Genomic DNA, 12,457 nt, shown 5'->3' with positions numbered 1-12,457 from the left:
GTCACTGTGTTTTCAGAGGCATGATTCATTTACTCATTGGTTTCTTGGGGACTGGGCTTTAATTCACAACATTTAATGGAATAGTGACAAATTCTTAGCTTTATCGTCTGGACTTACAGAGACGGGCTCTAACTCATCTCCGGTCTTTTAATTTGCTTTTGCAGCTGGTACTAAATACATTAGGGTCCAAGCCACAATTTAGTGAAGCATTACAATTCTGCATTGTTTAGCTAAGATTTTGCAAGCAGCCACCAAGATGGCCAGTTGGAGACTCAACTACAAAAATTATCCATGAAACATGAGCAACCAGCTCAGTTTCTGGCATCATTCGCATTTACATTTAGTCATATCGCTGACGATTTGATCCAAAGCAAATTACAAGTGAGGTAAAAGACAAACACAATATCTAAGCGTCAACATCTTAAAGCCAAGTGTAATTGCATATTGTTATGGTTTTATATATGGCTTTTATTGTAACTTTTATTTTAGTATAAATCAAAGACACTGAAGCTGCATTCATCATTTCTTTCCATTAACAACAGATAAACCATGTACCACAGCATGCTCTGAACAAACACTGAACTAAAAATTGTCAGGTGACCAGAACCACAACTTCAAATCATAGAAATGTTGCTCTGTGTCTGTCATACTTTATTAATGTGTTCACTTTTTACACAGCTCTCATAACAAGTTTAAAAGGCATTGCCTAAGTTTTAAGTGTTCCACCACTCCCACAACCCCTAGAAAAGAAATAAAAAAGAAATAAATTTACAGCCCCTTAAAGGTATGTTATTGTCCTTTAGTTCTCTGGAGCATTGTTCTTGTGGTGCTGCTTTCTCCATCTTGATCTATAAGGTACACTCACTCATGATTAGCATACCCTGCAGCACATTAGAAAGCCATTCTTCTCACATTTGCACCTACATCCAGTATGTAAAGTGATCTGTCACTGCCAACACACACTACACTAGAAACAGTTACAGCGCAGACTGTCATTCATTTTTAAGCAGGGTACAAACAAGCTTGGGAAATTGTTCCTCACATTTATACAATGACAGGATGCTTGATCTCACTTTTGACATGCATACATGATTCAATTGGGGAAAATATGACTCGTGTGGTATTTAAAATATGCCTTCTCGTCTGCGTGAAGTGGTTTCATTGTGTTCACGCCTGGGTTGGTTTGGCTGGGAGACTTCTCACACACTCCCTTTAACAGCTTCTAATGTAATGGTATCCATTAAACCAAGAAATTTAAAACGAATTTGTGAAATCAATTTAACTTTACCAAAAAAAAAAAATGTAGTTTTATTTAAAAAATAATAATGTTTAACAAACTTCTAAAAAAGTAGCCTTGAATTTTCTTTTGTCTGATTTTATATATTGTGCAGTGACTTTATAGACTGTTAAAGAAAACATTGGCGTTGAGAGTCAAGTTTCAGATTTTTGTGGTTTTCATAAAAGGGGGTGACTTCAATAAAAGAACAATTTATACATTTCAGTTATCACTATATTTCTATAAACATGTTGAGGTTTCATTGTAAAGATCAATAACAGCACAGCTCAACAGAATGTAAAGTCTTTACTTAAATGAAAAAAAAAAAACTGTTAAAAGGAGATTACCTGAGTGCAGTGACTATGTTTAAAGGATTGCAGGATAAATACAGTATCTGTATAAATCCTGCTTAAAACCAACACAGACACTAAAAGCCACTTACAGCCACAAGTCTTGAGATCAATACAAGAAAGCCTCCAAGTCAATAATTATCCCTTGGAGTAGAGTTGAATCCACAATTAAGAAATGGAAGCAAGATGGCACATGTGTAAATCTGCCTACAGCAGGTTGTTTTTAAAAAGTGAGTGACCATGCAAGTACAGTAAGGGACCATCGAGAGAGACCAGCGAGAGAGACCATCAAGAGAGACGCCTGTGACTCCTCCGATAGAGTTTAAAGCTTTGCTTGAGATGGGAGACACTATGCTTACAACAACAACAACAACAACAACAACAACCATGCAACAATCGAGGTCCGGATTCCCCACCAGCCAAACATTTGAAAAAGAAACCAAAGCAAATTGACCATGATTCATTGCTGTAAAAAATTAAAGGTGAAAACTTTCAAGAGGATGAAGACTTTTTGCAGGCATTGCATATACCTCTCTATTGTGCTGTTGAGAGATGACTTAGAGAAACAGGCAGGACAACCTTGTTACCTTTACTTTTTTATTTCATGCTCTGTTCAGTCAAGCTACTAAGGAACGAACATCAAAGACCATGGATTTATAAATTGTTGAACACTCTAATTAGCATATGAGGCATGCTGTATAGCCCTAACGTCTGGAGTACCAGACTGTGAATCCACACATCATAGCTAGAACACATTGAATGTAAATGAATGTAAAAGCTCAGCCATCATTTCTGCCAACATTATAAAACTTCACAAATAACTTCAAAGGAGTACAAGAATACAGAAAGTTTCTGGATTTAAATAATAAGTTGAACTTTGCAACAAAAAATATCGCTTTCCAGATTAAGGATAATTACATAGTTTTTAAATCGTACATGATCAATTACCGTAGCAACTTAAAACTTAGGCACCATATTGCCTTCACTCTATGTCAAACAACTGCATCCACAGAAATCCTAGTCATTACACAAATCATTAACACATCTCTCACCTTTCCCACCTCATTTAATCAGGCACAGATCACCCCCCTTTTAGAGAAACCGACTCTTGACCCCTCATTTGTGGACAATCACAGACCTGTCTCTCTTCTTCCATTTCTGGCCAAGACCCTTGAACAAGCAGCCTCCAATCAACTGACTGACCTGACCTTTCTAGAAACGACGTCCTACATGTCAACCAGTCCAACTTTAAGAGTGATCACTGCTCAGAAACAGTACTGCTGAAGATTGTGGAACCTTTGCAGGCTGCAAAAGTTGAGGCTCAATCTTCTGTCTTAATTCTACTTGATCTTTCTGCAGCCTTCGACACAGTCAACCACCACATCCTCCTTTCTACACTTTCTGATTTGGGCATCACTGGGACAGCTCTAGCCTGGTTTAAGTCCTGCTTGTTTGGATGTGCCTTTGGGGTATATTGGCAGGGGCGGATTTCTATCTCTCACTGCCTCTCCACTGGCATGCAGCAGGGCTCAGTTCCTGGTCCCCTACTCTTTTCCATCTATACTTCATCCCTAGGTTCTATTATTCAGTCGCATGTTTTTCCATCATTGCTATGCTGATGACACACAGCTCTTACTGTCCTTTCCACTGTATGACTCCACTGTCTCACTACACATCTCTGCATGCCTCGACAACTTCGCTGATTGGATGAAACAGAGGCATCTTTAACTCTTCCTCTTCAAGACAGAAGTTCTCGTCTTCCCTGCTGGACCTTCAATACAACACAACATCGGCATCAAGATAGGGTCTACACTGATTGTCCCCTCTAAATGTGCCAGGAACCTGTGGGTGATCATTAATCATCAACTGAGCTTTACCGACCACATCTCCTCTGTCTCAAGGGCTTGCAGATTTGCTCTTTTCAACATCCGAAAAATCAGACCCTAGCTTTTGTTCTATACAACACAACTCACTGTACAGGCTCTGGTCATATCTTGTCTGGCATACTGCAATGTTTTACTGACAGCATTACCATCATGCATCATCAAAGCCCTCCAGATGATCCAAAATGCAGCACCATGTCTCATTTTTGAGTGCCAAATGTTACACCACTTTTTAAATCTCTGCACTGGTTTCCAGTGGATGCCTGCATCAGGTTCAAAGCCCTGACCCTTGCCTACAAAGTGATCAACTCAATAGCAACGGCTTACCTGAAATCCCTCAGGTTTGGAAGATTTGTCCTTCAGGAGTTGAAGAAAAGAAAAACTGAACTTAAATAATATATTAAATATAAATCTGATTAAATAATAGACTTAAAGAAAATGAAAAACAAAGAATAATATGTTCTTTTTCTTTGGATCCGATGCTGAAGAAGCAGATAAAATAAGGTCTAATTTTAATTGCCCAGTCTTAATTCTCCACTTTTTGATACAAAAGACGTCCACACAGAGACTGCGACACTCATGGCACCAAGAAAGAGAGATGAATGATGCATTTGAAATTAATGGAAAACGGTGTAGGCTGCCAGAACTGAACCTGGGACAAAGATTTAAAAGATAGAAGAGTGTGTGCTAGAGTGAATCACTTTGATTAAATGTACCACACCTTAGAGTAATTTCATACAGTCCTGGAGAGTACTCCAGAACACTTCCTGCAATCACATTAAAAAAATAAGACAAGAAGAATGACCTTGTAAGGTTGTTTTGGAGGGTTCTTCGCTGCCAACACACACATTTGCAGGTTAACTATAGAGCAGTGGTTTGCATTTTGTAATTTTAAGTTTATATTTGATGATAAACTGTACATCCTACAGGATACAATTGTAAATTGAATTTGAAGTATTACTATCTGGAGCAGATGAGACAAACAGTTCTGCTCTTATGTGAATATGTACAGTATGAGCCCAATATGTTTGTAAGTGAAAGAATTGCTACATTTCAGCAGGCCCACCGCTGCTGTTAAGCTGATTTGTTATGTGAAAAAGGGCAGGGGCTTCTGCTGATTATAGAAGAAATTAATTCCTGCAAATGAGGATCACATCTGAAGCTGATTGTTTAATTTAGATGGATTGTTACAGGACTGATGGGGCTGTGGATTTATATTGCCACTAAAAGCTGTGAGGGACACGTCCAATTAGTTTCTGAGTTGCAACTTCAAATGTCCTAAGAACATTCTCCATGCTTTACAGATAATCAGGAGCAGATTATAGAGGAGCAAAAGAGGACACACTATAAAAAAAAATCATGTAACAACAGTAAAAACTCTGGCAGCAAAGTTGCCAAACAATTCTAGCAATCATGAAATACCAAATATTATTTTGAAGTAAAATTCTGTAAAATGTTTTCTTTCTGTATATTCTCGCTGTGATTTTACAGCCCAACTCTGCACAAATTACAGATTTGCACCACAATAAAACATCTCAAAAGTGTAAAAAAGACAAAAACAATGCATAACAAACTTTATTTTAGGTTGAACGTTTATTTCCATCCTTTTAATATAAACCACTTGTGCTCTTGTCTCTGTGTGCTTTCTATTGTTTATTTTTGTTGTTCAATAATTTGATGATACATGTGCAACCCCCCATGTACAGTAGTGTTTCAACATGCGATGCCACCCGGTCAAAACCTCCTGACACTCATTTGCCACCCCATGTCCAAATTTCTACAACTTACCACTGAGGTTAGTGCTACACAAGTCAGTTTCTGTAAACTAGGGGCAAAGGAGTGTTTAGAGACACAATTAGTCAAATATTTACTGCAGTGTTTTAAGGGCAGAAATGAAATGGAAGCTTAATTGTGAAATTATTGGAAACTGTATTCACTGATATCAATTGAGGGAATGAAAGGCCATTCATATCTTACTCCATTGATGTGAGGAGGTTGAAAACTGGATTGTCTATATAATGACACCCTTATCACCAGAGTCCCTTCCACTGAAACCTGAATGAGGATCAGACTTGTTATGACTGGATAGGAGAAAAGAACAGACGTGTTTTATTTCACTAATTTTATCTATCACCCTCAAGGTTGTGTCCTTTTGAACTGCTATTACAGAATATAGATTTAATTAAATACTAGATGGTCTAGAAAAACACACAAATAGTAAACTAAACCCCAGCAAGAAGGTCTGCCACGTCTGCAACATCGTCATACCAACGTCACACCATCAGTGATGTTTCCTTCTTTATTGTAACTTGTATTAAAACCCAAGTGTATCTTTTGAAGTAAGAGTTTTACATGAAAAAGAGCTGCACAATATACTCCTTCGTTTAATATGTCCTTTTAAAATGTCATATGCCATATGAATCAAGGTCTTACATTCATCTTAGCCCTTGTAGAAAGACAGTTTGCAGGCAATCTCCTCATGCAACAAACTATGTGTTCTACAGGTAGGCACAATACAAAATGTATTTTTGAACAAATGTGCAAGTATTATTTGCAAAGAAACACAAATAGTCTGTGTCAAGACAAACTATTGGTGTACTACTGTACTATAAGGCAGTGGGTTTTTTTAATGCCACACCCTACCCATGGATGTTTGTTTATTATTTTTGTTAATTTTGCTGCGTGTCACTGAGCAGGACACTTAGATGACTCAGCAGATGAGAACATCTGTCTGGACTTTAATTGAACCCACAAAGACACCATAGACACCATACACGGTAGTTATTAGGTATAAAAATGTAATGTTCCACCTGTTTAAACTTCAATGAGACCTATGTAAATCAGGGTCAGGCGTTCTTTTCTTCAAATTGATGTGAATGTTTCACCTAATAAAAGAACTTAGTATGCTGTGTGCTTCTTTCAAACCACCTTTTATGACCTTTACTGTCTGGCTTGATTCAGTCTCAGCGGTGAATAATCACACTCTCTCTAGCTGAACTGATCAAACTGTTAAACATCTGTCTCAGCGCTGCACACAACACTTAGGACAAACAAATCTCACTAGCAGAGTTTAGCACTAAAGCTTACTTTGATGAATGTTGTCATATTTTAAAAAATAACTATTCAAAGGAGCAACATATTAGTAATAGTGTCAGTTCACAGCAACACATTTGATACAGAAAAGGAATATCACTATTACTAAGTGGTGAAAGAGCCCCCTCTGCTGTCACAGTGCACACATGCAGTACATTTACATTTGGTGCTCCTTTTTTGGACATGTATGTTGTTTCTTCTATTTTCTTTCTTAGGCAGGTTCAGGCATTAAATCTCTTGGTAAGCAGATGAGGGTAATTACAGGTAAGAAATATATATGCACACATGTTAAAGAACATAAACCTATTAAGCAGTGTAATGGCACATTGTTTATGTTGTTATGTTCTGATCAATGGTGCATCTGGAGGTCACTTCAGTTTAGACACAAATCAAAGATCAACAGATGGAAAACAAGACACTATTTATTAATGAAATGTCAGTTTTACCACAGCAGGAACAAAAATAAAGCTCTGTAATTACCAGTGTATTTGGCAGATACAATGAATTCCACTGCTGTTTATTCCCATCATTATAAACAGATTGCAGCCACACAAACCATGAGTCTATTTAGAAATAGAACAGACTAAGCAACAGAGTTTGTATTAAATATGAGGAACTGTCTTGCAGACACAAAACATACCTCATGATGCCCTTCTGAATATGAATGAACTTTAAACTTTCTAACTGTGTTTAAGAACAGCAAAGGCTGCCACACATTTCAGCTATACAGTGCACTTCTACTCTATGTTAAAACCTTCATATTAAATATTATTGTTGTTCCTTTTCTTTGCTATAGTGCTAAAAAAACATCTGTCCTGTTTGGTTCTATTGTAAATATTTAAAACATTGACGTCAACACAAAAAAAATAAAATTTATTTAGTCAGAAATGTCATTGTATTAATTCTTGTAGTCTATGGTAGAAGTTGTGCGTCAGTAGAAGCTAATTTTATGAGAACATTTTACAGTATTGCCAATACCCTGCACAGAAAACACTATGCAGCATAGAAACTGAATTCCATTTATTTATTGACAAAATTATAAATTTACCTCAAATTTGTAACAGAAAACTTAATTTAAACAGTTTACTCACCGTTATTGTACTATAGTTCTGGATAGGATGATGAAATTAAGAAAAAAAAATGAAGTCAAATCACAAATAGTAGCATCACCTGTGCAATCTGCAGATACACTACTTTTTTTTTTATTCTTCTAGTGAAAACATTTGATTTAACTGTGTAAACTACACACTAAATGTGACTGTTCTAATCTTTTTTTACATTATAATGTTTGGATTTTTAAATGACATAATTATTTTTCTTAAAACATCTTCTCTAACTTTATGGTAAAACTAAGAAACTGTTGAGTGAAAAGGACAAATTTTACACAATTCCACTCCAGCTACAAAACCACTTGTCTAATAAACTAGAATCTAATAATTAACGGTTCCTCCCTTGCGTATCAGAGACCAAGTGCAACTTGTTCACTATTAAAAACTGCAGATCTATGACTAGGAAAAAAAAAAAAAAAAAAAAAAGCTGAAAAGGGAGACTTACATTGTAAATTTAGCCTATTTAAAAGCACTACTGTGATGCGTTATAGTCAGTGTTAGATTATAATCATATCAATTCTATGTTCATAACAATCTCAGAATGAAGGCAGGGTGCTGTTACACCCCTTCCAAAAAGAAATAAAATATAATTTTTAACACCTGTTATTAAGACATTCAACAACAATTTACCACACCCAACACAAAAAGTCTAAACCTAATAGTGCAGTTTTTCCTCAAGAATGTATGCCTTCAAATCAGTGCTTTATCCTTAACTAGCAGTTTACATCTTGACAATGTATAGATCAGTATAAAAAGATGGAGCTTAAATAACCAGATTTATCTTGATTGTACAAAAAAAAAACTTAACTAGTGATTATGTGACACCATTCTTATGTAATCACAAATGTGACATGTCAAAGATTGTGTTTATAAGATAATGCCTTCACAAATGTACAATTTCCTCTCAGTCTAAGACACAATTTTTGTAAAATGATTTAATAACAGAGCCCTTACATTTGAACCGTTGCAATGAATAGCTCAGCATTAGCCCGTGAATCTGTGTCATGAATAAGATGAAACTGACTGTTTTTGCACTGTCACACAGTAAGGCATCAAGCAAACCATAGCTTTACATTTATACCTGCAATAGGCTTTTATTACAGCCTCATAAGCAAATAATTAAAAACAGAAACAGCTGCATCGCCCACTTTCCTTGACTTTCACCTATATAGTAAAATCGAACTAAACTTCACAATTCATGTCTGACACTACCAACAAGGCAAGATGGACTACCTAATTATCTCCTAATAAGCCAAGTGTGCCTGTTAGAGCTGTAAACTGATTATACGGAGACAATCAATGGCCTGTGGTAGTACAAATAATACTGAGCTGAATGTGAGCAGTAATGCATCTTAATTACAAAAAGCATGTCCAGCTTCACCAACATTACTAACTTTGGTCAACATCTGTGAGTAAAAAAATGCCATGTTCTTTAAAAAAAAAAGATCTGACTGAACAGCCAACACCTTTTTCCTAATTGTGTTAAGTTATGGTTAACCATATATTTTCAATCCAGGATGCAGGAAGAACTGCATTTCACTGAATATTCTTTACAGTGTTGGAAACAATGTACACAAAGTGCAAGTACATATTGTACACATGAAAATATTACTTTGCATTAACAATTTTCCATGATGACACAACATTGTGAATTAGGTTTTTGTATTTCCCTGTTGTTCTCACCTGGAGTGAAAAGCGGAGACACTAGGAAAGTTGCATCATATTAAAGTGTCCTTGTCTACTCAGACCCCACAGTCACTGGTTCTGTCTTGGAGTTTGCGGGTGAGGATGAGGACGGTTGATAGAGCGGCGACTGAAATGTGAAAGATCAGCTGCCACACATTCCTCATGCCGAGCAGGCACAAGTTGCATAGGACGATCACACTCAACAGAATTAAGCACTTCAGTTTCTTCAGAGATGCGTGGAACAGGTAGAGGTGGCACTGTGGGCACAAGGAGTTTGTTCAAATGAATAGAGCTAGTGATGAGCTCGACAATATCTAGTACGTGCTAGAAAAAATATTCAGAAAACACTTGTCGTGTAACATGCGAATAAAATTTACTTTACCTGAAACACACAGCACATAAATGCCAGAAGAAAAGCCACAACATTCCATATGCCTTCATAGTCGTCCTGTGTAAAGAGAATCAAATACAATTAAACAATGAGTTTCCTTAATTTGAAATGTATGAAGTTTATTGGAGATTATAAACTGATTCACACAAGAGTGACAATCTTGCAGGGTTGTGCACCTCAACTTCTGCTTACACAGTAAAATGCTAATGCTCAGCAGTCAGGTAAGCCAGCTTAAGATATCTATAATTAATGTTAGCTTATGCATAAATGTCCAACCAAAATGTTTGACTAAAATTCAGTTTGCTCATGGATCATCTAACTTGCAAGTTATTTTATCTTCAGCATTTCTTTTTAAGTAATATTTGTGATAATATCCTTTCACCACCATACCTGGAATGTATACTCCATGAGATGCACGCCACGGATTACATTCAAAGATGCACACATGATATTTAGGACCAGAGAGAGGATGCCTGGTGCAGTGACTGGCTCAAGTCTTACATTCTGACCTGTTAAATAAAAGAAAGCAACTATAGAAGTAGTAGTAATAGTAAAAACATATTTGAAACTATGATGACTATTTCTTATGTCTGGATTACCTAAGTTTTAAACATTCAACCAATAAATATTTTTTCAAGTGCTGTAATAGGCAGTAAACGTGCTTTACATCATACTGTATAGGTCTTACCAGATCCAGCACCTTGCTCCACGTGCCCATTTGCAATACCATTGCTGAGCTCCACGTCCTCCATGCTAATTACTTGTGGTGGATGGAGCCTCAAATCCTCATGGACTTCTGCCAATGTCACCTCTAGGGCTGGGCCACCACTCTGGTTGTACTGCTGCTTCAGCTTCTGGATGGTATTGTCTATCAGTTGGCATCAAAAGTAATGTTGTTTAAATTAATGTCAATTTAATTCTATTTTAAACAAAACAAGACAGGAACATAATGCTATTAAAAAAAAAAAAAAAAACTTTCTGCAATGCCAACAAATCAAGAGAAAATGTAGATGATAATATTCCTCTTTCTACCCACCAAAATCCAAAAATGGATATGGCCTGGCTGCCAAGGCAACAACAGTGCTATTGAAACATGCTGTGAACTCCCAGCGCAGATCTTCTAGGAAGCAGAAGGCTTTAGCAACAGGGAGGCTGCAGTGGCACACGGTCATGTAAGATATGCCCTCTGAAGAGATGAAGCTGAACAGGTGAGAGGAGAAAATGTGTTTAGTAAACAAACAGCCTGACAAAGTGTGACAAGGAAGCCCGTTTTGATCAGATGGACAACATTCTGTCCATCTTCTGCATCACTAATAATTGAAAGTGTAGAGCACTACTGAAACATTGTGCTGCCACTGCTTTGTTTCCAGCCTCCTTACTATATACTGAGCTCCCGGCCCTTGATGGTCCCTCTGTCAGGGAGGTGGGACAGTGCCTTGCTGATGGTCCTGAGCTGCCTCTTCCTCTCCTGGAGCTCTCGATTGTGTTCAAAGTCTGTGGAGGCTGACAGGGGGAGTCCATCCCTGACCCGAACCACAAAGGCGAACAGGATCAGAGACATTATCCACTGGGTCCATGAAGAACTAAATGCCTGCAAAGGGTATACAGCAACATCAGATCATGAGTATTTTTGTGTTATATTGTACCCGTAATTACATTTATTTCAGAATTAATTCTTTTTTCAAATGATTAATACATTTTGGTTTATAAAATGCGTACAAAAATACTATATACCATCATAAAACGAAATGCAGCAGTTATTTACAAGGAAGGAGGTAGGTTTGGCTTTTTGTTCTTGTAGTGTAAATAACTGATTATTAATGTACTGGTAGATTAATTTACTCTGACTTACTGTATCAATTCATCAACTGATCATTTCAACTCTATATTAAAAACCTTGAAAACCTCCTGTATCGGCAGAAGGCACATAATAATTAAAACTGGAAGAGTTTCAGAGGGCTGTTAATTCAAAGTGATTCATTTTACGACGTTACCCAGAGACGTGTTTCGGTAGTTTCGTAATATTGGAAGTCGTTTATCCCATTTTTTTATCATTGAGTTTAAATTAAATATAGAAATTCCTGGATCCCTTCTGTAATATACTTTGAATTTAACGCATTCAAAAACTACAACCCCCCAAATATAGTTAAATTAGATTAAACAACAGCTAAATCAGCACTTCAATAATGTGTAGTTAGATGTAAATGGCATTAGCGTTAGTGGCAGCTGGTGTGACTCCTAACTGTGGCTGCTGCTGCTGCCTTATAGACTGGTGTCTGAGTGTATAATTTTGACTGCGTAGTTCTGAAAATGGTGTGGACTTATTAAAATATGCCTACTTTCTTTCAGATTTCTGTCGAAGACAAATCCTAGGTTGCACCTTACCTCATTATCACAGGTTTCATGATGGACCTTGTTACTTAGCTACAGCAGGTTAGCTGACGTTACAGCATGATATCAGACAATCACAGCACCAGCAAGTAGCCAGTATGAGCTTCAGAGACAAGATGCAAATGCAGTCGGAGACTTTATATTACCAGCGATTAATATAGTGAACTCGAACGACCTGTTATGTACTCAGATACACATGAAAATTAGCCAGCGAGCTAACTTAAAATCTATTTCCTGACACAACAAAACCACAACAAATCTTCTACGGAAACAACGCA

The 12,457-nt window shown here is 37.0% G+C and overlaps 1 protein-coding gene across 1 annotated transcript; it reads right to left on the bottom strand.

The window, feature by feature from the left end:
* Positions 1-7,042: 7,042 nt before the first annotated feature.
* On the bottom strand, positions 7,043-12,430 carry sec22c (SEC22 homolog C, vesicle trafficking protein). Its single transcript, XM_026361158.1, has 7 exons — positions 12,174-12,430; positions 11,168-11,379; positions 10,825-10,988; positions 10,477-10,656; positions 10,179-10,297; positions 9,780-9,845; positions 7,043-9,654 (listed from the first exon to the last, which is right to left on the bottom strand). The coding sequence occupies exons 2-7, from the start codon at positions 11,347-11,349 to the stop codon at positions 9,454-9,456; spliced, it is 912 nt and encodes a 303-aa protein (XP_026216943.1). The 5' UTR covers positions 11,350-11,379; positions 12,174-12,430; the 3' UTR covers positions 7,043-9,453.
* Positions 12,431-12,457: the final 27 nt, after the last annotated feature.

This window comes from Anabas testudineus, chromosome 2 (genome assembly GCF_900324465.2).
Source record: "Anabas testudineus chromosome 2, fAnaTes1.2, whole genome shotgun sequence".
Lineage (NCBI taxonomy): Eukaryota > Metazoa > Chordata > Actinopteri > Anabantiformes > Anabantidae > Anabas > Anabas testudineus.
Note: the sequence above shows the minus strand (reverse complement) of the source record. Positions and strands in the feature narration are given on the sequence as shown.

Coding starts and splice junctions, on each gene's coding strand:
- sec22c (XM_026361158.1), bottom strand. CDS start 11,349: ATGTCTCTGATCCTGTTCGCCTTTGTGGTTCGGGTCAGGGATGGACTC. Junction 10,298..10,476: donor GGAGCAAGGTGCTGGATCTG/GTAAGACCTATA, acceptor TTTATTTAACAG/GTCAGAATGTAAGACTTGAG. Junction 9,655..9,779: donor TTATGTGCTGTGTGTTTCAG/GTAAAGTAAATT, acceptor TTGTGCCCACAG/TGCCACCTCTACCTGTTCCA.